This window comes from Poecilia reticulata, linkage group LG7 (assembly GCF_000633615.1).
Source record: "Poecilia reticulata strain Guanapo linkage group LG7, Guppy_female_1.0+MT, whole genome shotgun sequence".
Lineage (NCBI taxonomy): Eukaryota > Metazoa > Chordata > Actinopteri > Cyprinodontiformes > Poeciliidae > Poecilia > Poecilia reticulata.
Window position 1 is genome coordinate 6,303,850 of NC_024337.1, and position 26,588 is coordinate 6,330,437.

Consider the following 26,588-nt stretch of genomic DNA (forward strand, 5'->3'; position numbering starts at 1 on the left):
TGTCTGTCATGACTGATGTTTTCTGTGCTTTAGAACTGAATTACACAACACCCAGGATATAGAAACGACCACAGATAGGTACATCATGCTCCAGACCTGTCTGTGGCGTGGAGCATAGATAGAAGCAGTTCACCTCATTTATCAAAAGTAACTTTAAGTTATGTTTTGGCTTAAAGGGGTCCAGCAAGAAACTGTACATTTTCTACATCAATGCTGAGAGACGAAGTATATGAGATATACTTATAGACTATTCTCACAGAATTAATTATGTGATAACATTTTCTAAACATGGGCGGCTTTCAAACCCCCCGAAAGCTTTAATGACATAAAATATTAAAATGATCTTTTTTTTTTTCTTATGGAGTTATCTGTGATTCTGAGAGCCAATTGCCTGTAGAACCTTTGCCAAATTTCTTTGCATCATTGAGGCTTTGATTTCACTGGTCCTAAGAGGGTCTTTTAGCAAAACACGAACCACAACGGAAATATTGACGTTGGATTCACTTCCGTACAAGAATAAATACTCAATTTAAAAGTTGATTATTGCTACTTTTAATTCATTTTAAGGCTTTTAAAGGGTCTTTATTTAGCAGAATTCACATCATGGAGGACCATATTGTGACCTGCCGTCCTTGCGCCCACGGATTGCCTGTGATGTTTAGCGGCCAAGCGAGAAAGGATCGACAGATTAGAGAGTTTCCCACTGCATCTCTCTCTCTCTCTCTCTCTCTCTCTCTCTCTCTCTCTCTCTCTCTCTCTCTCTCTCTCTCTCTCTCGCTCTCTGGATGACAGGCGGCAGCAGCAGCGGTGGATCGGCTCGTTAGTGCGCTCGAACCGAGAGATTTCTTTGCTATTTCTCTTGTGCGCTCTGCTTCGGTGAACTCGGGGGAGATCAGGTGGGGATTCCAGGATGGGGTCCAACCCACCACGACCACCATCATCACCACCACCATCATCATCAACGGCTCTAGACTTTACTTTGTTCTCCACTGCGCCGGATAACGAGGAGAGCGCACTGAAATAAAAACAACGTTTCGATTAAAACTCATCGGCTTCCGACAAGGGAAACTTTCTTTTAAATATATTTGGGTTCATTCTAAGCGGGTTTGGAATGGAGGTCCAAACTTTCCTGCTGTCCGGTCTTGCTGTGCTCTTCTTCGGAGGGGATATTTTCACCAGGTGAGACTGTTTTTCCCTTTCTTGCAGGTGTTTTGTTCTTGTTTGTAACCGAGAGCGCTCAAGCATTTCCCCCCCCCCATAATAACAGGTCGAGATCAGGTATGAACTAATATAAAATAAAACTAGAAACGACCACTTGTCAAACTGTGGCAGAATAGAGCACATAGGTACATTACATCCAGATGGTTTTAATTAAAGCATCCCTTGTAGTGCGTCACATATTGATATTTTAAGGAACTAAACAAAGACATTCTTTGCTTAACTTAAAATTCCCATGATAATATCTGTTTATTTTCCACTTTGCCTTTGGCACGGCAATCTATTGTGACATTTACATAATGCATATGTTTTCCCTTTTTAAATGGTGGTAAGTAGCAGGTGAGTGGGTGGTGCCTGTGTGCAGCAGGTAATAGCAGCACCAGACTCCCAGGCCTGTTGTACATTATGTCAGATGGTACAGAGATACAAGGGTATTAAGGGAGGCCTCCCTGTCCAGGCATTCCTCAGTAGGGAAACATTTGAACGCTCATGTTTTAGGAGTTAAGGGGGGGGGGGGAAGATGATGTTTTGAAATAAAAAGCACAACTAGCCGACTAAATTATCATTTTACGTTGAAACTGTAAAGCGTAAACTGCTGACAGTTGAATCTGTTGCTGGTTTTCACTAAATTAATGAATCACTTTCAGAAATCAATGTTCTCCTAATCTGTGTATCTAAGCAAAATCAGGTGTTTTAGTTTTTAAAAATGCACCTTTATAGGAAGGTTCTCCACTTTTCGACCCATATATTATCCTTAATCCAATAAAAGCAGCAATAATCAGGCTCCTCTGAGTCCCCCAGCGCTGTGCTTGGTGCCTCCAGTGTAAAAAGGACAAAAGGTGACTCCATGCTTTAGCTGTGGGTGAGATTTGGGGCATATCTCTGCTGTTTTCCCTTCTGGCTCCTCCACCAGCAGAGGGAGTAACCACTGCTGTAATTGGATTTTCCTGCCTCCAGTCACCGCTGCTGTTGTTATTATTTAGCTCTTGATACAATGCAGCGTTGCCTTTTTTTTCTTGGCACCTCATTATGTGTCAGCTTTCTCCCTCTCTCTCTTTGAGACACATATACACACACACACACACACACACACACTCACACACACACACACACACACACACACACACACACACACACACACACACACACACACACACACACACACACACACACACACACACGCACACACACGTTTACACATATTGCTGTTCCGCTTTTTGTAGATGAAAGTAGCTTTGTTTCCCTGCACCCTCTTCGTCTCTCTCGGACCAGAATTACTCAGATTCTCCTTTTAGCTCCTCGTTTATCTGTTTCACTATTTGTTTCTTAGCTAAGTTATTCCTAACCACCTTTGGTGTTGCGTGAGTTTCACAGCTTTTCTCTCCAGCTGAGGTGTCTCTTATGCTTTGCTGTAATGAACACTGCCTTCACCTAGAATGCCTTGCAAAAACATTCCTGGATTCCACTTTGACACATTGCATCCACAGATTTTTTTATGTGTTATTGAGATTTATTTAACGTATTTTCCACACTATAAGCCGACAGTGTGCCTTATAATCCGGTGCACCTTATATATGGACAAATATTGAGCCACAACAGGTCTAGCAACTACGGTAAGCAGCCGCCGACTTCATTTTCCCCCGTAGAAGAAGAACTGCGCGGTGCATGCTGGGATAGTTGTCAGAACGCTGGTTTGTTAATGAAGTTTGACTGACTTATCTACCGGCCTGATAATCAGGTCATCTGCAGGTCATTTAGCACCGCGTTCTCCACGAACATGCTGTACACGAACGGAGACGGGTCACCATCGTCTGGCCACGCCCCGGCCCAGTCGCGGAAGGCTCTCCTCGCCGACCCGAGTCGGACTGTTTTGGTGTTGACATTCTTTATGTCAACAAAGTGGCTTTAGACATTCATCCGGGGTGCTTCAATTAAGGTTACCAAGGGACCAGCCCTTATACATTTAAAGCCGAGGGGGAGGGGGAGAGACAGAGACTGCGGCGGCAGCGAGTCGGTTGGTCTGTGTTACCCAGAAAGCAGTTGGGCATAATTTCGCAACACCAACACCGTGAGTGAAACAATGACTGGGGCAGCCTACTATATAAAGTACTTGGGGACCACTTCTTTATTATTACRCATCCACATTTGTAGATTACGGAACAAATGACCCGTATAGGTTCAATACGGGATGGGTGGAAACCCTAACTGTAGCGTCTATTCTATGCGCCTTTTATATGAAAAAAGTTTTAAAAGAGGCCATTCATTGAAGGTGCGCCTTATAGTGCGGAAAATACGGTAACTTGGCAGACCAACACTAAGTAGCACACAATTATGAAATGGAAGGGAAAATGACACTGGGTTTTGAAAGTGTTTAACAAAGAAAACAACTGAAAAAGGTTATGTGTATTCATTGTCACCCTCTTCACTCTGATACCCCTAAGTAAAACTAGCTCCAACCAATTTGCCTTTGAAAGTACTATGATTTGGAATGTAATCTCAATGTAAATGTTCTGTGAAGTTCTCAAATGAGTGTTGGAAAACATTATAAATGACAAAGGAAGACAGTAGGATAAAGTTGTGGAGATGTCTAAAACAGAGTTAGATTCTAAAAAATACCGTAGGTTTTGAATATTTGACAACTGAAAATGATTAACAGCAGACCTACCAAGACATTACCATCCACTTTATTTGACAGGCAAAGTAAGACTTCATCAGAGAAGCAACCAAGAAGCTCATAGTATCTCTAGAGGAGTTGCTCATGTGGAAAAATAGGGTGTTGAAAGAACACCATATGAGGCACAGATAAAAGAAAGTGATCTGGTCAAGTAAAACCAAAATGGAAGGTTTCAGCTGAAGCAAACTAACACTGTATCTTGTCCTCACACAATCTCGTCAGTGGAACATGGTGGTGGCAGCATCATGCCCTGGGGCATGTAACAGGACAGCTGGTCATAGTTGATGGGAAGATGAATGGGGCTAAATGTTGAACAATCCTGGAAGAAAAGCCTATTAGAAAACATGGGTCTGTGGCAGAGCCTAACGTACACTCAGATCTAGCATTGATTAGTAAAGATTTGAGCCTATTAATGTACTTGAATGGCCCAGTCAAAGTCCATACCTAAATCCATTTTGGAATCTGTGATAAGGCTTAGAAAAAAACTTTTTCACAGAGACTTTGCATCAAATCTGACTGAGGTGGAAATATTTTGCAGGGAAAATCCATCTAAATTTTCAGTCTCTTGAAAGCTGAAAAAGTAATGTGATAATAATGATAGGCTACGTGCTACAAAGAGCATTTTATCTATCATGAGCCTTTTAGCTCATTTTGACCTAAAAATTTTAATGAACAAACTGATGGAGTGTGTGGGCAATCATGTTATTGCATAGCATAAACTGCTATGCTGTTAATAGCAGTTTAGCTAATATGCTAATGAAAGCTAAAATTGAGTACGTTACAGTAGACCAACATGTTTCTAATAGTCCACTTACTATCCTTAGTATTTTTGCTAGCTTTAGCTTTGTAGCCAAATTTGCCTCAATGGATCAAGATGCCATCACCATGTGACTAATTTTTTAATTAGCCAATAAGGGTAGCTAATTATTTTGCTAACAAATTCCATGGGAATCCCAACTTCAGCTCAGAGCTACACACAAGCTGGGAATCCAGAGAACAGTTTGAAAACAGAGAAACTCTTGGTATTTACTCGCTATTCTAAACGAACTCAATAACTATCAACACAATGGATTTGTTTTGTTCTTGCATGGAAAATGCTGAGCTAACTCCATGGAGATACTCGCACACAGAACTTGGCCAGATAGAAAAGAAAGGAAACCTGCTCAGAGCTGATTTCAGTCACACATATGAAGTAATCCCATCATGTTTCTGCTATCTTCTCTCAAACTTACATAAGCACAAACTGAACTGTAGTGTTTCTTTTTGTGTGTGTATGGAGAACAATTAGTCATTTTATTAGGATGCATTTCCTCTTATTCTCACATGTCAAAAAGTTCAACATTAAGCAGGAGAGATTTCAATGATGATTGCCTACAGCTGTACTTGGCAGACAAGAAAGCAAACCAAGCAATGAAACACAACATCTTTGAAACTCCCATGTTCCAACTCTTCTTAGAGTATAACTTAATTAATAACCACCACTTTCCCCAACCCTTTATCCTTGTAGTTGCAGAATAACATAGTTTCTCTCAGGAGTTTATCTACTAGAGCTCTCATGTGCAGTAGTAATTCAAAGTGTTGAGTCTGCACTCCTTTTAAGTGGACTGGTAGCTCACCACTAAGATGCAGGCAGAACCTGGTTAGTGAATCTAAACTTTAAGTAGGACAGCCTTGCGCCAGATGTCATTTAACACACAGAAACATGATTGCAGTGCTGAAGTGAACAGTGTGAGAACTTAACAGATATTCATGGCATGAAGGCCATTTTTATTCAGAGCTTTAATGATGTATGTAATAAAACAGGGGGTGCTGTAGTGGCGCAGGTTCGAGTCCCGACCTGGTGACATTTACGGCATCTCTTTCCCTTCTCTCTTTGCCCACTTATCTGTCTGATCACTTTCAAATAAAAGCCACCAGAGCCAACAACACCTAAAATAAACAAAAACAGGATTGGGTACAAAAGATGGAATTTATTGCAGATCTTCTAATCCACACAGAATCTAAATTATAGAATCAAATATGTGTCAAAATAGTTGCACAGAGCTCACTTTCAACAATCCTTTCTTGGCTCTTTATCCTGTTGATACACCATATAGTCTAACTATTGATTTGAGCTGAAGTTTTTCTTCTCCATAATGAATTATGATCGATCATAATGTAACACAGCTAATTATGGCTGCATCAAAATGTGGAAGCAAACATCTGTAGTATAGTCTCTTGGGTAGAACAAAATGAGTCTGTAATTTTACTCTATTTGTGACATGGCATTAAGATATCATACAGAACATACCGGGAACTGTTGGCTGCTCCATAATAGTTCACTTTTCTATTTTTTCTCAGCGTTTCTTTTGCTCGACCGTAAAACTTGTCTCCACAAGACATTTGGATGTTACATATTCAGATGTTACCAAGTCCCCAAATGGTGTTGTATTTGGAGGTTTCATCCTTATGGAGCCTTCTGACACATTGTTAATGACATTGTAATTTATTTCTCACCAAAACCAGAGAGAAGCAAGCAAGGAAGCGTGCGCTTTGCTTTCATGCACATGCTGTACATAAAACCTGGCCGCAGGATGTGATTCCAGAGGCTTTTATCCCAGCCATTTAGTGTTGATCATCCTGGTCTGTCAAACTTGTCCTTTAAACATGCACCTAGGTGACTCTCCTGTCCCGGCTAATCTGTATGAGAGGCTGAGTCAGCAGACAAATCCCTGCTACCATACCAGAGAGAACACATCCCAATAACACGGGGATTTGCTCGTGTTGCTCCGACCGCATGAACTGCCTCTACAAAGCCCCGATCTCTGCGAAAGGCTTCAGGGTGAGTTGGTACAGCCACGTCTCAGTGCCTCTAAAAGCCTCCCACTCAATCAAAGCCAACGCATCACACACACTTAAAATGGGAAACAGTTTACGGGAGTAATTTGTTTTGCGTGCACTGGTGGCTTCTGAATGACTAAATGCGTGCTAATTATTTTATTTGGCATCATGTAAAATGCCGAAAGTCTATCAAGTTCTCTTTTAGGTCGTAAAAAAGGCGGTGAATTTGCATAGTGAAAATGTCTTAATTCGACAAGGCCAGCAGTTTTAATTTGCACCCTAGCCCTACATATCACTGCAGGATTGATTTCTTGAAATGTGGAAAAAGCGGTGACAATGGTAAATTATTTATTCAACACCCAAATTGGGTTCTGCTTTATGAGATCTGGCAAAGGAAGACATTCTGTGTGCTTTCTATGGTGAAATCTGCTAAATCACCACTGAAATGATCACATGTATTTTGCCTGTTTACTTACTGAATAAGTAAAATTATGCAAATTTAAATGGGATCTGGTTCTTTAGTTTCTTTAAAAGAAACAGAACATTAGCTGGTTGCATGCGAGGCCTGTGGCACAAATTGATCTAGTTTCCAGCAGAAACTCTGTTGCAGCCTGATCATTTGAAAAAGTTGTTTTAGCATTAAGAACAAGCAGGATGGTTTTGGGGAAACCAAAGTCTGGCCTCAGATATATGATTAGCTGGACAAAATATCCAACTGTTTTGATGTACAAAAGGACCGCTGGAAAAAAAATGGGATTTATAGTGCTGTTTATATACTACTTTTACTTTTTTGATAGTACCTTTTTTTAAAGCATTAAGCATTAAGCAATATAGACTTAATGGATTTCCAAGTGTGTTTCAGAAAATCATTTTATGAAAAATAATCCATATCAAGTTGGATCTGATTATTTTAGAACTTGAGATGACCATATGTAGCCCAGATTCCAGAAAAAAACTGTAAAATGGACCTTTAATTTATTACCCAGTGGGATGTTTGCAAACTTGACTCCAACTTCAGTTTCAAAATATACCCTAAGCCAATGTTGTGGTCAAGACCACCTAATCCGAGACCAAGACCAGAGTGTATCGAGACAGAGACAAGACCAAGACTTTTATGGTCCGAGACCAAGTCAAGACCAAGACCAAGGGAAGTCGAGACCGAGTCAAGACCAAGACCAGCGCCCCGAACTACAGGACACGATAAAATGGGGAAATATGATCAAAATTGCTTGTCAAATTGATCTGAAAGATCCATATTCACATAAAAACACATAGATATTAAATACGTAATAATTTTTACCAATATTAAACGCAGAACAAGCTTTGTTATGCTTTTCTTCCATCTTTGTGCTACAATCCGCGGTGGTCTCGTGCCATCCCTAAAAAGATAACGCCCTTATGTGTCTCTATACAGCTAGCTTTGCTAACATTACGTAAACGGAGCTTACCTTTTTTGCAGCTTCTTTTCTAAGTGATGAAAAAGTTAGACGTTGTCCCCACCATCTGTGAAAGCGAAGCGCTGCTGAGTTAGCCGTAGCCATCATATTTCTTATGATTTATGCAGCGCTATTCTATTACTGACGATTAGACAGATCTTCTGCCGCTCAGAGGAAACCACTGCGCATGTCTCAGAGCGCCGCGTGCGAGTGAAAGGTGGGGCGGGGGGAGTAACAGAAACACTTAATTGCTTGGATTTTAATCAGTGCATTTTGGATCCACCTAAAACAAAGATGTTAACAAATAAACTGGACAGTATGCTGTACGTTTAGTGACATTTTCACAGTAGCGGTCTCGACTGGTCTTGAAATAAAATGACGAGTCCTCAGTACCCGAGACCAAGACAAGACCGAGACCAAATGCGGTCGAGTCCGAGACAAGACCGACACCATCAAAAAATGGTCTCGAGACCGGTCTCGAGACCAAGTCCGATCTCGAGTACTACAACACTGCCTTAAGCAGTATTTTCTGAGTTTTTACCCTGAACAAACTGAACATGAACACTGGGTCGCTTGTGGGGCGGCGCCCCCAGCTTGAAGCTGTGTCACCCTGTGTGGTGAGCCGCACAGCAAAACGTAACTTATATTTCCTCAAGTAAGTACACAGAGGGAAAAAAACTGTTATTAGTTGATCTCGATGCAAATAGTAAAAATGTGCTGCAATGTAGTTTAACATGTAATATTTGCATTTATAAACCCGGCCTGTGTAAACAGGTTCCCAAGCAGGTAGGAAGCCCTGAGCACATTGGGTCACGGCTGGGCTGGCGTTTGTGTCCGACAGTCATTATGAGGGGTTCGCCTCGGACAGGTCACCAGGTGATCGCATGGCGCTTGGTTCTAGTTGCGTCTAAAAGGGTTTTGCTCTACAAAACCCTTTTAGATGCAATGCAGTTAGCGATACCCTCAGATTTATCCAGTCGCCCGGAGATGGCCAGTAACTAGGAAAACATTGTTTATTTCAGTAGAATATAGATGAGTAAGGCGGGTCAGAATAGTTATCCAAGATTCAAGAAACAATATTTTCTGTTGTTTTTTTTAGTTAAAAAAAAAGAATTGTAAATCCATTTGAATAAAACAAAATTAACATGTACGTTTTATTGATCAGAAAGTCACATGTTTATGGAAAATGAAGAAATGCTTGTATACAGTCTTATGAAAAAAAAAAAGATAAAAAAAAATGTTTATCTCATTAGTTCCAAAGAGAAAAAGCCTCGATAGTCTTTGAACAAAATTATTAAGAGCGCCTTTGGTGAAAAGAGTCAAATGCAGCCCTGCAGCCGCAGGTTGCAGACCCTGTTGTATAGAAGTAAGAGGAAAAAAATAAAGAGAAGAATATTTTATTAATGGGTCCTGAGTTTATGCATCATCCATTGTCCCTGTCATAATGAAACTCCAGGAAGGACGACCATCTGCACTAAGCAGCTGTGGGGTGAGAGGGAAAGGACACAAACAAACACAGACTCAACAGGCCAGAAATACCAGCGAGGGGAAAAGAGAAAGAAAAACTTGAAGTGCATTTCCTAATGTTAGACCGCATTTGCATTTACTGTATTTTGCTGACGTCTTTCTGATAAGCGATGCGCATTTTCGGTTGATCCGCTTGGAAAAGTCAACAAATCTCTTGGCAAAAGTAATACAGTCAGTGTGTGTACGGTTGTGCATGACTTTAAAACACACATTAATTACTGCAAAAACTGTGAGGGAGAAAGCAGACTGAGTAAAAATCAGGGAGAGGCAGAAGCTTGGATCATACGAGGCCAAACTCAAAGCATCCTCATCTCCAAACTGCTGAGTTAGCGTGACTGCCGCAAAGTCCACAGCGTGTAGACAAGATTTAAGGGGCTTGATTTCTTTGAAACATATAGGTAGAGTAATTTTATTCATACTTATGTTCTCTGTGCATGTGCATCCGACAACCTACTCAAATGCATATTTAGCATATGATTTCTTTTAACCGTAAATAGTAACATACAGTATGCTCAGGTGAAGCTGTCTCTATATTGCTATTTTTTTTTTTTACATTTTTTCAAGTCGCAACCATTTTGTTTGGACTTTTATGCAACGCGGTGATGCAGAGTAATGCAAACGGTAAATGTGAAGTGGACACGAAATAACAGATGGTTTTCTCAGCAACACTTAGAAGTGTTTCACAGTATGCTGCTCAAAGCTTAGCACAGCTACGGACTGACAATTTTGTCCTCTTTTGCTTTTTTTAAAGCTAAATCTCCCTCACAGTGGACGATGTGACCTGTGACCAAAAATCAAAACGACTCTTGGCTTTATTTCAAAATGCAGCACAAATTGACCAGTCTGAGAGAGAAATATACGTTTTTGTTTGGATCTGGTCATTTTAATCTGCAGCTCTGGTTGTATGTTCGCTGACGACGTCTGGCTGAATCTCCTGTGTCCTGTGTTTAAATCCATCCGTCTCACCCAACTACTCTGTTCAAATTCCCCGCTGAAGAAAACCGTCCCCATAGCATGAAAACCGTCCCCCATAGCTGTGAAATACGGCGGCATGCCACCGCCGTATTTCACAGCACTCCCTCCTTTTACCTACAATTATACACTTCTTTGTGCTGGTTTATTACTTGAGACGTGATACTTGAAACATGTTCCAGAACATTTATTACTTACTCTCTCTATAAACCTTAATGTAACCTTTAAGAGCACGAAATGTCTATATTACATGGTAAAAGGAAAGAAAATTAGGGACAAAACTTTAACATGTTATTTTTGACTAATTATGTAGATTTAAACACAATTAAACCCTATTTTAATTTACATAAAAAAGGTTTTGGAGTCATCGTATTGGAGTGTTTCTGGTCCGTCCGTAAGTCTGCAGCCCAACTATAGCTATGGGTGAAAGCTGACTGGATATAGTGGCCACTCTTGGCACAACCGAGGTTAGTTTTTGCTTCAAAAAGCAATCTGATAGGACACCGGAAAAGACTATTGTTATCTGCAAGTTGTGCTAAGAAGAGTTGGTCAGTCATCGAAGCCATTCAAGTCTAAAATAGTATCTCAATGCTAAACACATTTCATCAAGCAACAACGTCCGTCCCAACGCTAATGTCTGCACACTGTCCACATGTGTATAGAAGTATTTTGGAAAGAAGTTACATGAATAATCAGAGGACACTCTTGAAAACTGATTGGGTATAGTGGCAATTTGCATCAATCTGATGGCAGAATAACTTAAATAAAAGATTAAGAACAGCACATATCTTTGTAGGTGAACTCATATGTCTATGTATTCAATAATTTAACAGCAAAGAGTTTTTGAATGGAAGACGTCACGTATTTTGTCAATATATAGTTTTTGATTAAAATGTGATTAACTGTGATTAATAACAGACCCATCAACTAACTTGGTTAAAAATTTTAACTGATGCCAGCACTTAATTAAATGCAGGTAAAACAAGTGCCTTGCAAAAGTATTCATTCATACTCACTTTACATTTTTGCAACAACCACAAAGTTCTGATTGTTTGATTGAGATTTTTTGCTTACAGATAATTTCTTTTATTCATCTCATGTTTAATGAGTAAAACAAAAAGTTTTAATCTGGATCTACAATAGAATTACTTTCTATTTCAGAGGTGGAAAAAGAGAGATTGTGCATCAATATGGGAACATTCTTCAGTTAAACACTAAATATTTAATAGGATGCCCTCATTTTTCCCCCCCACACAGCTATATATTTGCGTTCTGTTGATAAAAAAAAAAAAAAAAGCTCATGAAAAAAAATTCCACAGTAAATTGTGACTCTGGTGCAAGAACCCCTTCTTTAATTTATGTTTTGGTACAATTGTATTAATTTCATTTTGATGCCTCTCATCTTTTATTTGTTCCAGTATGAGTTCCCCTCGGTGGGGGGGGGGAGGAACCGACGCTCCACTCGTGTTCAGCTAACTGCTAGTGCCAGTATATAAAACTAATTAGCTCACCAGCGCGTGAGGCACTTCACGTTCCCAAGCAGACTCCATAAATTTGAGAGAGGCTGCCACTCTTTGCGCTTTGCATCTCCCGCCCCTCACAGCCCCCCGGTCTGTTTAATGTTAGCTCATAAGCAGACGGCGCTTCGAGATGGGAGCGAGACGCTTAATGAAAATAAAATAAAAAAGCAGGAGCATCTGCAACTGAACATTCGCCACTGTTTGCTGGTGAAGAGCTTCAAATATTTAATGAGCCCCAAAAGCAATCAGACGTATTTGCAACCTGCGCGTGCCTGGTGGCAGGATACACTGACGTTTCATTATCTTTCAGAATATTGAGGCCGAAAACTTCACACTTTTTTGTCTGCACAAAACAGCAGACAAAAAATTTGAGAGATAAATCTTTAATTAAATCAATACTGTGCATGAAAGTTCAACAAAGAGTTATTTTCTCACGACATGTTACGATTTGCCTCTGCAGTAGTTGGAGCTACAGAGGCTACAGACGAGTTCGGCTCTCTTCCTCGGCACCTTGGCCGCACGTCGGCCCTCTTCCTGACGGATTACTATCTTATAAAGACCCTCCAAAAAAATAGCTAATTTGGTCCAAAGGAATGTGCAACTGGGTAGGCTAATAAAAAATAAATAAATATTCAAAATGTGTGTAAAGACAAACAAATTTTTTAACAACAGCAAAAATGTGCAGACACTGGCATAAATGTTATTTAAATGGAATATAAATAGTGAATAAGTGCTCAAATACCAGGTTTAAGTGAACACTTATTGAGTCTATCGGTTTCTGGTCTTCCTGATGCTCTTATCTTTTCAGTCTCATATGTGAGTCCACTACATGTGAGCCACATAGAAACATAAAAGTCCTCTTCAGGGACTCATTCTCCTTACACTTATTCATGCTATGTCATGTTTCAACCCCGGTTTTTTGAAATGAGACCAAACACACGCTTCAAACACAAACCTCAGTATTTACTGTTATTGTTATTATTTTATGTAATAGATAACAATAAAGCGTTGAGTATTTATCTAGTAGAAAAAAAGCTACAAATGGTTTTCAAACTATTTCACAAGTAAAAATTCAGAAGTTGTATAGAGTGTTTGTGTTCTGTCTGATACCGGTGACGCAGGGAAAAAACATTTTCATAGGGGTGACCAGGCTGGAATCACTGCATGCTCACTCATACAGCCCATTATTACATTTCAGCTCCATGTCAATCTAGAGGAATTCTTACAAATGATGTGTAGCAAAGCTCTCCTTGCTTTTTGACTGAACAGGCAAATATTTCTGTGCTTTAGATGTGGAACTGTAATTCGGGGAAAGTGCGCTCTACAACATATTCACTCACAGAGACTTAACATAAACGCATGCCGCACTTTTAAGATTTTTATTTGTTAAAATGTTTGAAAACTGCATCAGAGGTTTTTTCCACATCACGATAATGACCTGCAGCTGGAATGTGACAAAGTCTTTTCCAAAACACAGCACCGCGTAAAGTTGATGAGCGTAGGAGATAAACGGCTTTAATAAAATGCTAAAGTTCTTGTAAATAAACATATTGCTTTCCAGTCGCAGTGCGGCAGGTTTCACTGAAATTCAGGGAATCGCAATATGTTTTGTCTCTTAGAGGCACACACACGCACAGACACACACACACACACACACATACTCTTCCACACGCTTCCAGTGCCCTGTGTTTTTTTTTTCCAGAGGCATGTTTGACCTTGGCATGCAGAAAATGTCTTGAAGAAAAAGCTCTTAATTTCCTGATTTAGAAGCAACCAATTAGTGAAATAAAAATAACAGGAGTCACAGAGTGATTAATTAGCTCATGAGTGCTCCTGTTTTTATTCTGATTGCCAGGCTATAAATATCTGGTACTACAGAGTGAAGCCTCACAGAAAAATCTTAATGACAAGACAAAAAGATATTCCATTTTTCCCACAATGCTTCCGTTTTCTTGCGGGTTTTCTGTGGTGCTTAGCTCCCCTATGCGCCGCTTTACGCTTCTCTCACCTTCCCTAAAAATGTCCACTGCTATTTTAAAGGTCACCAAATGGCTTTTCACTGTTTGTCAATAAGATGTCCTTTGATAAAACTCCCCCTGTGGGGCCTGTTTTCAAGACAATGCCAGGACTGGCCTTTGTGGCTCTAAATGTCAGGGAAACTTGTATTCATTGCATTCATTTAGTCCACAACTACTGGCTGTTTGCGTCAAAAAGACAGAATTGTGTGTATAATGTGATTCCTCAACTCAGTGTTTATATAAGTAATAACAGTACAGTCAGAGAGAGAGAGTGAGTGTCCTTAATGCTTTACTCTCTTGGTCTTTTGGAGTACAAACCTGCCACCTAGTGGCTTTGAGATGTGAACATGAAATGCTGGTAGCTCTGATAGAACTGTGTGCCTTTATGGGCCTTAAGGGAGGTGGGGGGGCCTTTAAACCATTTAAAAATGTTAATTTCACCCTTAGTCCCTTTCTGGATCATTTGCAGAGGAGATAAAACGTTAGGGGCACAGCTTGCGTTAATGTCTGAGTGTGTGGCATTTGAAAGCTTCAGTTTCTGCAGCAACCTTGGCACGGACACATGTACGCAGGGAGAAAAGAAACAGACATAAAACAGGCACTTTTGGATATAAATTCAGTTGCTTAAGATGAGGTATTGCACTGTTTCAAAAGATCAACGCAGACACAAATAGTGATATAAAGTTTTTTTTCCCCCGTGATGCAGTTAAGTTAAATATTTTAATGTTTAATTGCTTTGTTAAGCTGCAGAAGTCTGCTGTAATGTCTACTGAAAATTTTGCCTACTTGTATCCGGACAGTGTGTTAGAAACCAAATTACTACAAATGTGTTTGTAGTACAGCGTAATGTCCTGTTTATCACAATTCTTTTTAGGATGTAACATCTGCAGCAGGGATCTCCAACCTGCACCTTTGGAGCCAGGATTGCATCTTAGGACATTTCTCAATAGCTCTTTGTGACTTTGAGAAAAGTGATGAAAAGCAAACTAATGCTTTTCCATAAAGATGCAATATTTAATGCCGATTTTGGCAGTTTTTCAGTTTTTTATGAGATGATTACATTTATTCCTATTACAGAATGACACTAAAAGCAGCTGCAATATATATTTTTTTATTGATTTTTCTTATAATTAGGTTGGAAACTATACCCTTTTCTAACATTATATAGAAGCAAATGTCTCCATCCTTAATTTAATACATAAATACAGAAACAAAATGGTGGTTCTTTAAAAATGACAGCATATTAAATTTAGCAGATATTTAAAAAAAATAATATAAGTTATCTTTTTTTTCCAAAGGTCAAAGCATAATTCTGCCTCTAAATAAGTTTTATTTCGCTGGATTGAAGGCAAAACTGCAAAGGTTGCAGATTCCTGTTCTATACAGAAGCATCTGTAATCAGCATTATAATTCAGTCCAAATTTGACCAATCTATGCGTTGTGCTCCACATATAGTCATATTTCTAATGCCAAATATGAAAATCAAAAAAAGAAGAATTGGGAAATGTCCTTTTTTATTTAAACACAGGAGCTCATGAGTTTATAAATAATAAATCTCTTTTCAGTGTTTAATAATGCAGCTACTGTTTGATCAGTACTAAATATTGATAGACAGATAGAGAAATTTGTTTTAAATGGTTTTTGAACTCTTTTAAAAGCACAGAAATATTCATTTAATTCAGCTTCAGAATGTAAAGTTTAATTCAGAAGCTTGCCTAAAAAACATGTAGTCACCTTTCTAAAATAATGACCCAAGTCATTTTTTGCCAAAAGTGATTATTTTTTGCCTAAAATATCTTTGGTGGTGATCTTTAAAAAAAAAAAAAAAAAAAAGACCAGTATTTTAGGAAGGTGATGATATTAGGGTCTAAGTGACAGAAAAAATAATTGTACAATTTGAAATCCTGGGTGGAGAGACATTGTCCACATCAACGCTGCATGGTCTTKYAMSMAMRCACRCACRYRCRYRCACRCRCACACRYACACAYACACACACACACACGCACGCACGCACRCACGCACACACGCACGCACGCACGCATACATGACAACAGAGTCAAAATAGCTGTGAAAATATTACAAAAAAAAATAGATATATATATCTCAGGTGAATCATCAGACCCTACAGCCACTTTGTCCTTTCCAACAACTTTTAGTTTGATATTTGGTTTTCTATCGTAATGAACATAATTATGCTAAACTCCAATGAAGACGGAAAATGTCAAAAAGCGAACGAGCTGCAGGTTATTCTAGCTTCGCTGGAGGACAGAATGAGAGACTGTTGGCTGGGAGGCTGAGAGCATCGGCTTAAATAGCCTTCAATCTTGCACTCTTTGAGCCAGTTATGTTTGAAGGCTGCACAGGGTATAAAATGCAGAAGAAAAAGGATCTTTATTGATTTGAAATGCTGAAAACCAGGGCATATTTGGTTGGCATACGTGTTGCATCACCTCTTTCACAAAAACACGCTCCATAAGAGTCTCTAACAAAAGATTTTTCATTTCTGTGTAAATGCTTTGTGTTTTATTTTGTTTTTGTTTTGTTCAATAATGCACCAACTGCAGTAGCTTCAAACACTTGGAGATTTGGACAGAGCGCTGCATTCGGTCTTATTTGACGAATCCATTTAAAAACTTGCATGTACATTTATAATTTAGTATTTTTGTTGCAACTACTGATGTTTAAGTGAAGGTGCTGTGCTGGGTTTGTGTAATGATGGAAAAGATAAAGAAGTCAGGATAATAAAGTCCTTATCTGCACTGTGGTTTTTATTTTTTTTAAGCCATTTTGGGGGAATTTAAAAATATTTACCCACTTTTTGTGTGCATGGTCCAGATTTTTTAGATTGCTTTCTATATTTTATCATATTTTCACCATTACAATGATACTACATTGTCATCACACTGTTTCTCACACTTTGCCTTTATTTGCTTTCAAATCCCCTCCAGCTTGCTGCCTCTAATGCCCACTCATGTCTTGACCTTTAGTGCAATTAATGGCGAAATGTTCCTGCAGTTCTTTTTAATTAGCTTTACTTTTTTTTTCAGCCGTTTGTTTATCTTTCCTCAACCGGTTGGAGTTGAGGAGAGGTATCTGCAGGTTGCACCCCAGTCCCAAACAAATGATCATTCAAAGGGAGGCTGAACGGCGAACGTGCTCCCGGGTTGGCCAAATCCGCTTACTGCCTGTGAAATATTCAGTGTTATTGATGCCTTGACTGAGGACCGAAAGTGTTGTATTTCTGACCTGTTTTCATGAATGCACCTGATATTTTGACCTTTTCCCTTTCGAATCTGAATCTGGTGTGTTTGCTGTTTGTCTCTTCAGGGCCATGCTGAGTGACATTGGGGACTATGTAGGTACAGACATTGAAATATCCTGGTTGCCTAACCTGGATGATTTAATGAAAGGCTATGCCAGAAATTTTCGCCCTGGGATAGGAGGTGAGTATGAGATCTAGGGCTTGTGGTGTTGGGTTGCAGTTCACCCCCTCACATTTACCGCCATCCTTAGCATAACCCAAGCAACAGAGGTCGGATGTTTGCGTTTGGTTTTCTGATTGAACCGTGTCCTTCTTTTAAGTATTTTTTCTTGCTCCACATTAAAGCAAAGCCATGTTTACAGTATGCAAATACACCTGCTTTAGTTTTCCTAAAAGGCAAATCGTCGGTTAAGGACACAAATTCATTTGGTGTGAGAGGCTTTGCTAAAAGGGATTATGGAGGATGACGGCCCTCAAGGACAAGCTGCAGAGCAGTTGGGGAGGGTTGGGGGTGTCACGAGCTTCGCAAACCCCTCTGGAGACGTTGCTAAGAATGGCTGCTAAATGTGAAACATCCAACGACCACAACGATAGATTTCTCAATCTCACAGCTTAACTCAGCTGAGCCGAGAGTCGAAGGTGTGGGCGAGGAGAGCTGCTGGGACCAACACGCACTGTCCTGTGTGCCGCGCCTCTGCGGAGACCTGCATGCCGTCTCCACGTTTATATTAATGTGAGGTCATCAATGTGCCGAAAAAGTTAATCCTAACGCAAGGGCTGCCTTGACCAAGGAGGAATCATGTCTGTTAATCTTGCCGATCCTCTTCAGTCAACTCCACTCCCAGTGAGGAGCCATGTCTGTAGTAGAAACACGAGTATGAAAAGGAAGTCGTAATGTTTTGCAACTGAAAGGACATTTGCACAAATTTCTGTTGGAAAGCAACGCCGTCTTTTAGGAAATGAAGTGCTGACGGAGAAATTCTCCAGCAGATATCTTCAGTTTACGAAATTCCGTCGTGTTGGTTTGAGTGACTGTGATTCAAGCCAAAAGTTTAGTTTGACAAAAAGAAGAAAAACAGTGCTCATCCTTTCTTTGCAAAACATTCGTGAATTACATTTATTCATCTGTCCGACTGTCTTTACTTATGTGTGGAGCCTCCATTTCAGAAGCTGTTTTAAGGGGAAAGTGCAAATGGGCAGCACATAAACTTGCTAAACTAGGGCTGGACAAAAAAAAAAAATCAATAACAGTTTATATTGTGATAGAATATTTAATCCGATCCAGAATCGCACAGCATTCTGGGAGATGTAGGCAGAGGAAGGTCTTTAGCTGCTCAACCTCTCACAATGAGGTGTGCAAGCTTGGTGGCATCCACTAACTCACTCTCTCTCTGGTTGCCTAGCAACTCAGTCTGAGCTCAGCTGGAGGAAACGACAGTGGATGCTTGCAGATATCTGCCATTTTAAACACAAAACATTAACATTATTTACTGCATGGTTCAGGATTTCTTGTAAGCTTCTTCATCAAAATGTTGAACTGACCTCCAACACCAGTCACCTCTACTAAGGATATTCCTTTCCTCTGTTTTTGAAAAAAACACATAAACAAACACATCTCCCTTCTATAAAGTCCCAGAAATGTTGATATAAAAGCTCTCTGCTCAAACCAAAACAGTTCGAAGGATTTCACTTCCAGTAGGTATTATTCATTGGACTTGCATAGCTGGATTTCCTGTGACTAGTGTTTAAGCAGAAATAAAAACAACAACTTCAAATCACTCTCTGTCAATGCGGGTGCAAACTGACACATGGTCAGGGCACAATCATCGTCAGCCCCGTTTTGTACTCAGAACATGTAGAGATGAAACTGCGAAGAGACCAAACGATCAGCTGCCCCAGCAATGCAGCTGGAGGGTGACAATAAAATCTACGGCAAAAGATTTTAAATGACAAAAGAGAAAAGCGAGACAGAGGCAGAAAGCAACAAACACGGCTCTGTTACCGTCGGGCTTTGCAGCACATTAAGCGACAAAGGTCAGCGCCTCCACCTAAAATATCCAGATCATATGGATGCACAACTAACATAGATTTTCTTTTCTAATCTCTGCTATGAAAGTGTCTCGGCTTTTATCATAAAAAAATAAAGTTTGTGTGTAGGTTGTGGAAAAGATATATATATATATATATGTGCTGGTGTGCTAAGCATGCCAGGCAGAATCACTCTTGCATTACATGGATCTTACACTATAATAATTACAATAAAAAAATATTTATTGCATTATCTCAACTACCTCTAGTTACTTTGCCATAGCTTTAAGCTGTTTTAAATCACTTCTTACTAATACTCCTGATCATGGCCGACAGATAATAGAACTGTATAGAAATGACTTTGGGAAGGTGTTGAATGATGTGGAAAAGCACTGAATGATTCCTTAATGTTCAGCGTTAGCAGCCTGAGCGCTCAGCATCAGTGAGCTCCCCCATGCAGCTTTCGCGCTCCAGCATCTGATCACGGAGGCACACTCCACACTAATCATATGGCGAGCTGTTTAGTGAAAACACAACGCCGCACATGTGTGTGTGTGTGTGTGTGTGCGCGTGTGCGTGCGTGTGTTTGTGATATGAATGTTGTCTGAAGCTCACTCTGTGCAGATCCATGAGAGCTCCGTGCTGTTTGTAAATGCCCACAGTGTGATGCGCTGCTTAGCGTGGTTTAACTGGATAATGCTTAATCTTCAGTGCTCCATAGGAGCGCTCGAGATGCGGGAAGATGGTGGGCGGGAGGGTAAATGAAGCGAGGATGAGATGAAGCGGAGGGAGTCGGACTGAGCAGAGAAGGTGTGTGTGAGTGAGGTGGGGGTGCCTTGTTTTCTCACTTTTTGCTCTGCAGGTCCGCCGGTGAACGTGGCCATGGCTATCGAAGTGGCCAGCATTGATCACATCTCTGAGGCCAACATGGTAAACTGCAGAATATCTTCCATCTTTCTACACCGACTTCTCAAATAGCCACAATAAAACGACTGTTTTCAGATATTTCCTCTTCTTGATCAGTTGTGCCTGTTGTCTGTTTCACTCTGTGGAATAGCATTGGAGGAGTTTGTGTGGATAAAATTGCATCTGGATTTTTCATGGTTCACATTAAAGAGTCTATCACTCTATTTTTCAATTCTAGTTAACTAAAACCACTGTGACATTTGTTGTGGATGGTGGCCTCCTTTGTTCTTGACCTCTTGGCCTCAGATTAGCCGTTAGCTTTGCTAGAACCCCTAAAAACAAAAGACAGACAAAGACAGTGTTAAGACATAAAGTGCCCATATGTGCAACCGCCACCTTCTGTTAAATGTTTTGAAATGAATCTTAAGGTTTTGGTCTGACCATTATTTGTAATACAAGTTCATTAGTTTCCTCTCCTCTATTTTCTTATTGTTATTTTTCTGCTTTTAGAAGATCATTGCTGGGGTTGGAAAACAATCAGAAAAAAAAGAAAAGAAGAATAATTAATCCCAGAAATCACACTAGAGTCGCACAATAATACATTTGAGCATTCAGCCAAGTACCAAAACAAACCCAAAACTACTTCTGTAAGTCATTTTTTAATTTAGTAGCCTCTCAAGAACAGCAGAGATTCATTAATAATTACTGTATTCCACTTGAGGATGTTCTCTCTTTTTCTTAGCACACTGCTTTACTTTCATGATTTACTTCACTCATTTTTATTAATCCTCCCATGTGCTTTCCTCTGATGACACGTTTAAACAGCTTGTTCAAAGAGGTCTAAACACAAATAGTCGTATGAGGAATAATAATTATATATGGGCATATAAAACATTTTCATTGAGTATACTTCAGTTTTTAATTCATCTATGTTTTTGATTAGTCCTAAGCTAAAGCATATCTCATGACAAAGGGAAATACATCACATTTAAAATATATGTAAAACCCCACAATTGAATAATTTACCTTTTTTTTTAAACACAAAGTTGATATCCCACACCTTTCTGTTTGTGCTGGTAGGAATACACCATGACAGTGTTCTTGCGGCAGAGCTGGCACGATGACCGCCTGTCCTACAATCACACCAACAAGACTCTGGGACTGGACAGCCGATTTGTGGACAAGCTGTGGCTACCCGACACATTCATCGTCAACGCCAAGTCTGCCTGGTTCCACGATGTGACGGTGGAGAACAAGCTGATCCGCCTGCAGCCCAACGGAGTCATTCTGTACAGCAGCCGGTAAAATAATAATAATTTTAAAAAAAAGTTCTTTGATTTCTCAGTCTGAACTCTGCCTTCTCTGTTGAAATCCTACCTTTGATTTCGAGCATGTAGGTTGTGACTAGGATGAAGAAATGTTTTGTTTTGTCCCTAGAATCACTTCAACAGTAGCCTGTGACATGGATCTGACCAAGTACCCCATGGATGAACAGGAGTGTATGCTGGACTTAGAAAGCTGTAAGTTCAAGTCTACATGTCCTCGCAAAGGAAAGAAATACGGCAAACCTCTGTGTATTTTATTATGATTTTAAGTAAATGCTGTACGTTATAAAAAAAGTGTGGCAGGCATTTGTATTTAGTAACTAATTGAGGTAAATGCAAATCTGTAGTAATATGCGGCAGTCAGATCTCAACTTAAATACAATTTGTAGGACTTCAAAACTGTTGTCCATTGACTCTCCTGCAAATTAGATTCAGCTTTAGCTGTTTTGCAAAAGCGTATGGAGAAAATCATCAGAGTAAAGATGCGTCTCTGACAGATTTGACCAGCTAAAAACCTTCAGTTGTAACCACACCTGAAATTGTACTATAAAACATTCCCTCAGGGGCTTGAATCCAAATCCAAACCAGATTTTTTCTGAATGTTTGCCAAAATAAAAGTTAGGAAAGTCATGTACAACTTTGTGTTATTCTATCACACAGAAATAATCATAAAATCTACTGAATATTGTGTCTATAACTTGACAAAATGGAGAAAAAAAAATTAAGATGGATGGATACAATTCTTCTTGTTTATGTTAAAGAATGTAATCTTGTTCAAAGACCATTGTTAGAAAAATAACACTTTTGGCCCTTGACATTTTAAAATGCCTCACGCTAAGACAGCCTCACATTTCAGTTTCTGCTCCTTTTGTTCAAGATGGCTACTCCTCAGAGGACATTGTGTATCACTGGTCGGACAGTCAGAGGCACATTCACGGACTGGACAAACTGGAGCTCTCCCAGTTCACCATCACAGACTACCGCTTTGTCACAGAAATTATGAACTTCAAATCCGGTGAGCAGCTCTCCCGATTTCGTTCTGTTGTCAAGGTTATATCTGGCTTTTTAAATTTCTGGCTTTTGGCTAACTCCTTGCGTCTGAAAACTCTGCCGAGTCTTTCAGAAGTCAGATTTCTTTTTTTTTTCAAAACTCAACTCACCTCTGTGCTCATATTCAATGCATAGAAGGAATAAATGAAGACAGACTTGCTGCTGAGCTTTGAAGGAGATTTTAAAAGATGATAGGAGTTTCTGTCAGGAAAACTCAGTCTGTAGCACTTTGTGTCTGACAACTGCAAGTTATCTGACTCTGGGCTCCAGCCAGCAGACAAGCCTTCCCTCTCAGCCCTGCTGCCTGTGAAGAACAATAGAGACTTTCCGTGATGGATAATTAATTCCTCCAGTTCTGCAATTAAATGAGGGTGTTTTGTTTTCTGTTTCCCAGCGGGACGTTTTCCAAGGCTCAGCCTTCGCTTCCAGCTGAGACGTAATAGAGGTGTCTACATCATCCAGTCTTACATGCCTTCCATACTGCTGGTTGCGATGTCTTGGGTGTCGTTTTGGATCAGCCAATCAGCAGTTCCAGCTCGGGTAACCCTAGGTTGGTGTGGAGGCCTATTTTGATTCTTAAGGGTTAATTTGAGCTACGGTTTTGCCGATGTTTGTTTCTGGAACATCAGCTTGGCGCGCTTGCCTTTTTTTTTTTTAACTCCACATTTTACAGTTTTTCAAATCTGCAACAGAAAATCTGCAGCTATTCCAAGCCAGAGGAATAATAATAAAGTGTGTTATCTTTATTTTTTAAACATGAGCTACAGATCATCTGTTAGAGCAGATTATATTGATAAAATTCATCAGCAAAACTGTTCAAGTATTAATGCACAGCGATCTCTGCAATCAGTGAGTACTTCTTGACATAAATAATTTGGAGCGACTTTTCAAATTGTTGTAATTGGCAGCATGCAGATATAAACTACTGTGATTTGATTGATAAAAAAGAAAACAATTTAAGCACACAACTGTTTGTTGACGGTTGTTTTTATGTGTCCCATGAGAGACTAGGTCCAAATAAGAAGCTATGGCAATGTGTTACGGTCTTGTTGAATCTAAACAATACAAATTTTCTTCCACTTATTAAGTGGAAGAAAAATGACAATTTTCAAAGTATTTTCCAAATAAAAAATCCAAAAAAAGTGGCCCATTTATTTGGCATTGAAGCCTCTGAGTAGACACTTTGCAGAACCACCTTTCACTCCAAATACAGCTGCACCTATTTTGAATGATGTCTTTACAAACTTTGGACATTTTTTTCCCCCCCTGCGAGGATAACAGACAAACAAACTTTGGGAAGTTTAAAAACTTTGCTTCACGTTATTTTTTAATGCATTTGGACAGCCTTGTTCTCCAGGTCAGTGCCTCAAAAACTCAATATCTTAGTTTTTAATCTAAGTCTGTTTTTTTTTTTTTTGGTTTTGTTTTTTTTTTCCAACAGGCATCACAACCGTTCTCACCATGACTACCCTGATGGTGAGCGCTCGCTCCTCCTTGCCTCGGGCGTCAGCCATCAAGGCGCTGGACGTCTACTTCTGGATCTGCTACGTGTTTGTGTTTGCGGCCCTCATTGAATACGCCTTCGCTCACTACAATGCTGACTATCGGCTCAAAGAGAAGGCCAAGGTGAAGGCAAACAAGCTCAGCTCCGAGGTAAGGAAACGCTCTCGCCATGTTGTCCCATCAGAGGAAGATAACAATGCCTGCTTTCGGAGGGTTTTGACAGTAATGAGCACGTCTTTCAAACACAGACTAGGGCAGGCGGCTAACCTCGCCGCTGACAAGCATCCATCCCACTGACCTTCAGCAAGACAAGGGATCTCTGTAGAACAGAATCAGAAAATAGATGATTTCCCTACAGAGATTAGCAGCGATTCTCATCTTACTGTCAGCTTCTTTTGTCACAGATGACTTACAGTACTTACAGAATAGCAAACACCCACTTTGTGGAAATTCCTTATGAATACAGATTACTTCTATATTCGAGATGAGAGATGAGATGATGGGAGAACCAAATTAAACAGTTTGATGTGCTCGCTCATTGTCTCATCATCAAAATTGAGCTAATCGATGGAAGAAGCTGCGATAATTAACCATTAGACTGAGCCAATTTAAAGCAGAGGACTATTTATTATAAATAGAAAGAAATGAAAAACAATTATTGAGGACCACATGTGTTCATTACAAATTTTGTCAATCAACAAAAAACTGGAAGAAAAACAACCTATAATAGTTATAGAGACTGAGTCTTTGGATTCATGTGTTGATTTTTGCCATGTTTCTTTAAGTCAGGTCAATTATTTCTGTTAATAGGGTTCACTGTAGTGTAGATCTTGCTTCAATATTGTCAATTAACAGAAACCCAGAGACAAACAGCTGAAACTGTGCTGGTAATGTTTGTAGAATATAGGAAATGTAATATTTGACCCCCTATCTAAGCATAGGTAGTATTTCCTTTTAGTGCATTCTCTGGTACCAAGAACAGTTACAGAGCTGTGAAAACTCCCCCAGCACCTTCTTTCAGACAATCAAACACATTTTAATATCAGACGACAACAACAACCCGAGGACAGATACGTTTTTCAATTAATGATACCTGGTTTTAAGAAAACGTGGAAAACGTCTGCTTCCGGCTTCTGCAATTTCATGATTTTGTCAAAAGGGGAAGTTTACTTTACATGTAAAATATCATTACAGCACATTTTGTGTTGCCCATTGGAATTTACTAAATGTATCGGTGAAGAAGAGTTGAGTCGAGCCGTAAATGAAGGTCATGGAGGTGAAATCTGTTCTTTTTGCCTGATTTTAAAAAACACACTTGTTTCCGAAACAACCTTCCCTCTTCCGTCTCCCTCCCCCCTTCTCTTTACAGTCGATAGTAAAGAATGGCAAGCAGGCGATGGTTCTGTTTTCCCTCTCGGTTACCGGGATGAATCAGGGAGTTGTCATTTCCAACCGCCAGGGCCGAACGCAGCGCTCCGGCAGCGAAATCCCCGGGGAGGGCGCCACGGAGGAGCCGGCGCCGAGCAGGAGGCGATCGAGGCCGGCGGAGGAGAGCAAGGAGGACAAAAAGTGTTGCTCCAAGTGCGTCTGCAAGCCCATTGACGCAGACACCATCGACATCTACGCCAGGGCGGTGTTCCCTTTCACTTTTGCCGTGGTGAATGTGATCTACTGGGTGGCGTACACGATGTGAGGAGGCGGCAGAATGTCGGGGAGGCCTGCCATCGGAAGCTGTACATAGGAAATCTGCTGGAGTTGTGACATTAAAATGCTGGCAGAGTGTGCAGCTGACGACCACCGCAAGGAAGAAACTTCAAATGAACGGAAGTGCACACTGTAAGAGCCTGTGAATATAGAAATATGATAGTTAGTGGGAGTAGTTAAGAGTTGAAACTGTTAGACGGACACAAAAAAAAAAACGCTTCATTACAAAGACAGCTAAGGAAGGTTTAAAGGCAAGTTACTTAGTTGCCCGTTGGAGGCTCACGTACATATTAAGATTTGCATCCTGCTAGATGAACGCCACTAAATACCATGAGTTCTCATCAAAACAGTCACAGTTCCCCCTGTCCCTCTCTCATGAGCCGTCTGCTGTCCCAACAACCAAAACACCTCTCTGGCAAGAGGACGACAAGATGAGGCGCACTGCTATTCTGCATGGCTGATAACTCATCCTCACCTCCCATTCCACCCTTTCTTTTCTATATCCCCTGTCCCTCCACCCATTTCTTTTTTAGTTCATTTCCGCATTTAGGACACAGTCTGGAGTGTCTTATCTCCTCCTGCCAGTCCTGCCTGTTTCCTTGTTATTAAAGGACTTCCACCGCTA

The 26,588-nt window shown here is 40.2% G+C and overlaps 1 protein-coding gene across 2 annotated transcripts; it reads left to right on the top strand.

Moving 5' to 3' along the window:
- The first annotated feature begins 770 nt into the window (after positions 1-770).
- Positions 771-26,588, top strand: gabrd (gamma-aminobutyric acid type A receptor subunit delta). 2 transcript variants are annotated; one of them, XM_008413088.2, is made up of 9 exons: positions 771-1,179; positions 17,513-17,628; positions 20,338-20,405; positions 21,462-21,682; positions 21,819-21,901; positions 22,584-22,721; positions 23,151-23,306; positions 24,198-24,409; positions 25,719-26,588. In XM_008413088.2, the coding sequence occupies exons 1-9, from the start codon at positions 1,112-1,114 to the stop codon at positions 25,950-25,952; spliced, it is 1,296 nt and encodes a 431-aa protein (XP_008411310.1). In that variant the 5' UTR covers positions 771-1,111; the 3' UTR covers positions 25,953-26,588. The 2 variants fall into 2 exon arrangements, with proteins under 2 accessions (XP_008411310.1, XP_008411309.1); XM_008413087.2 differs by having other exon boundaries at positions 772-1,179; positions 25,629-26,588.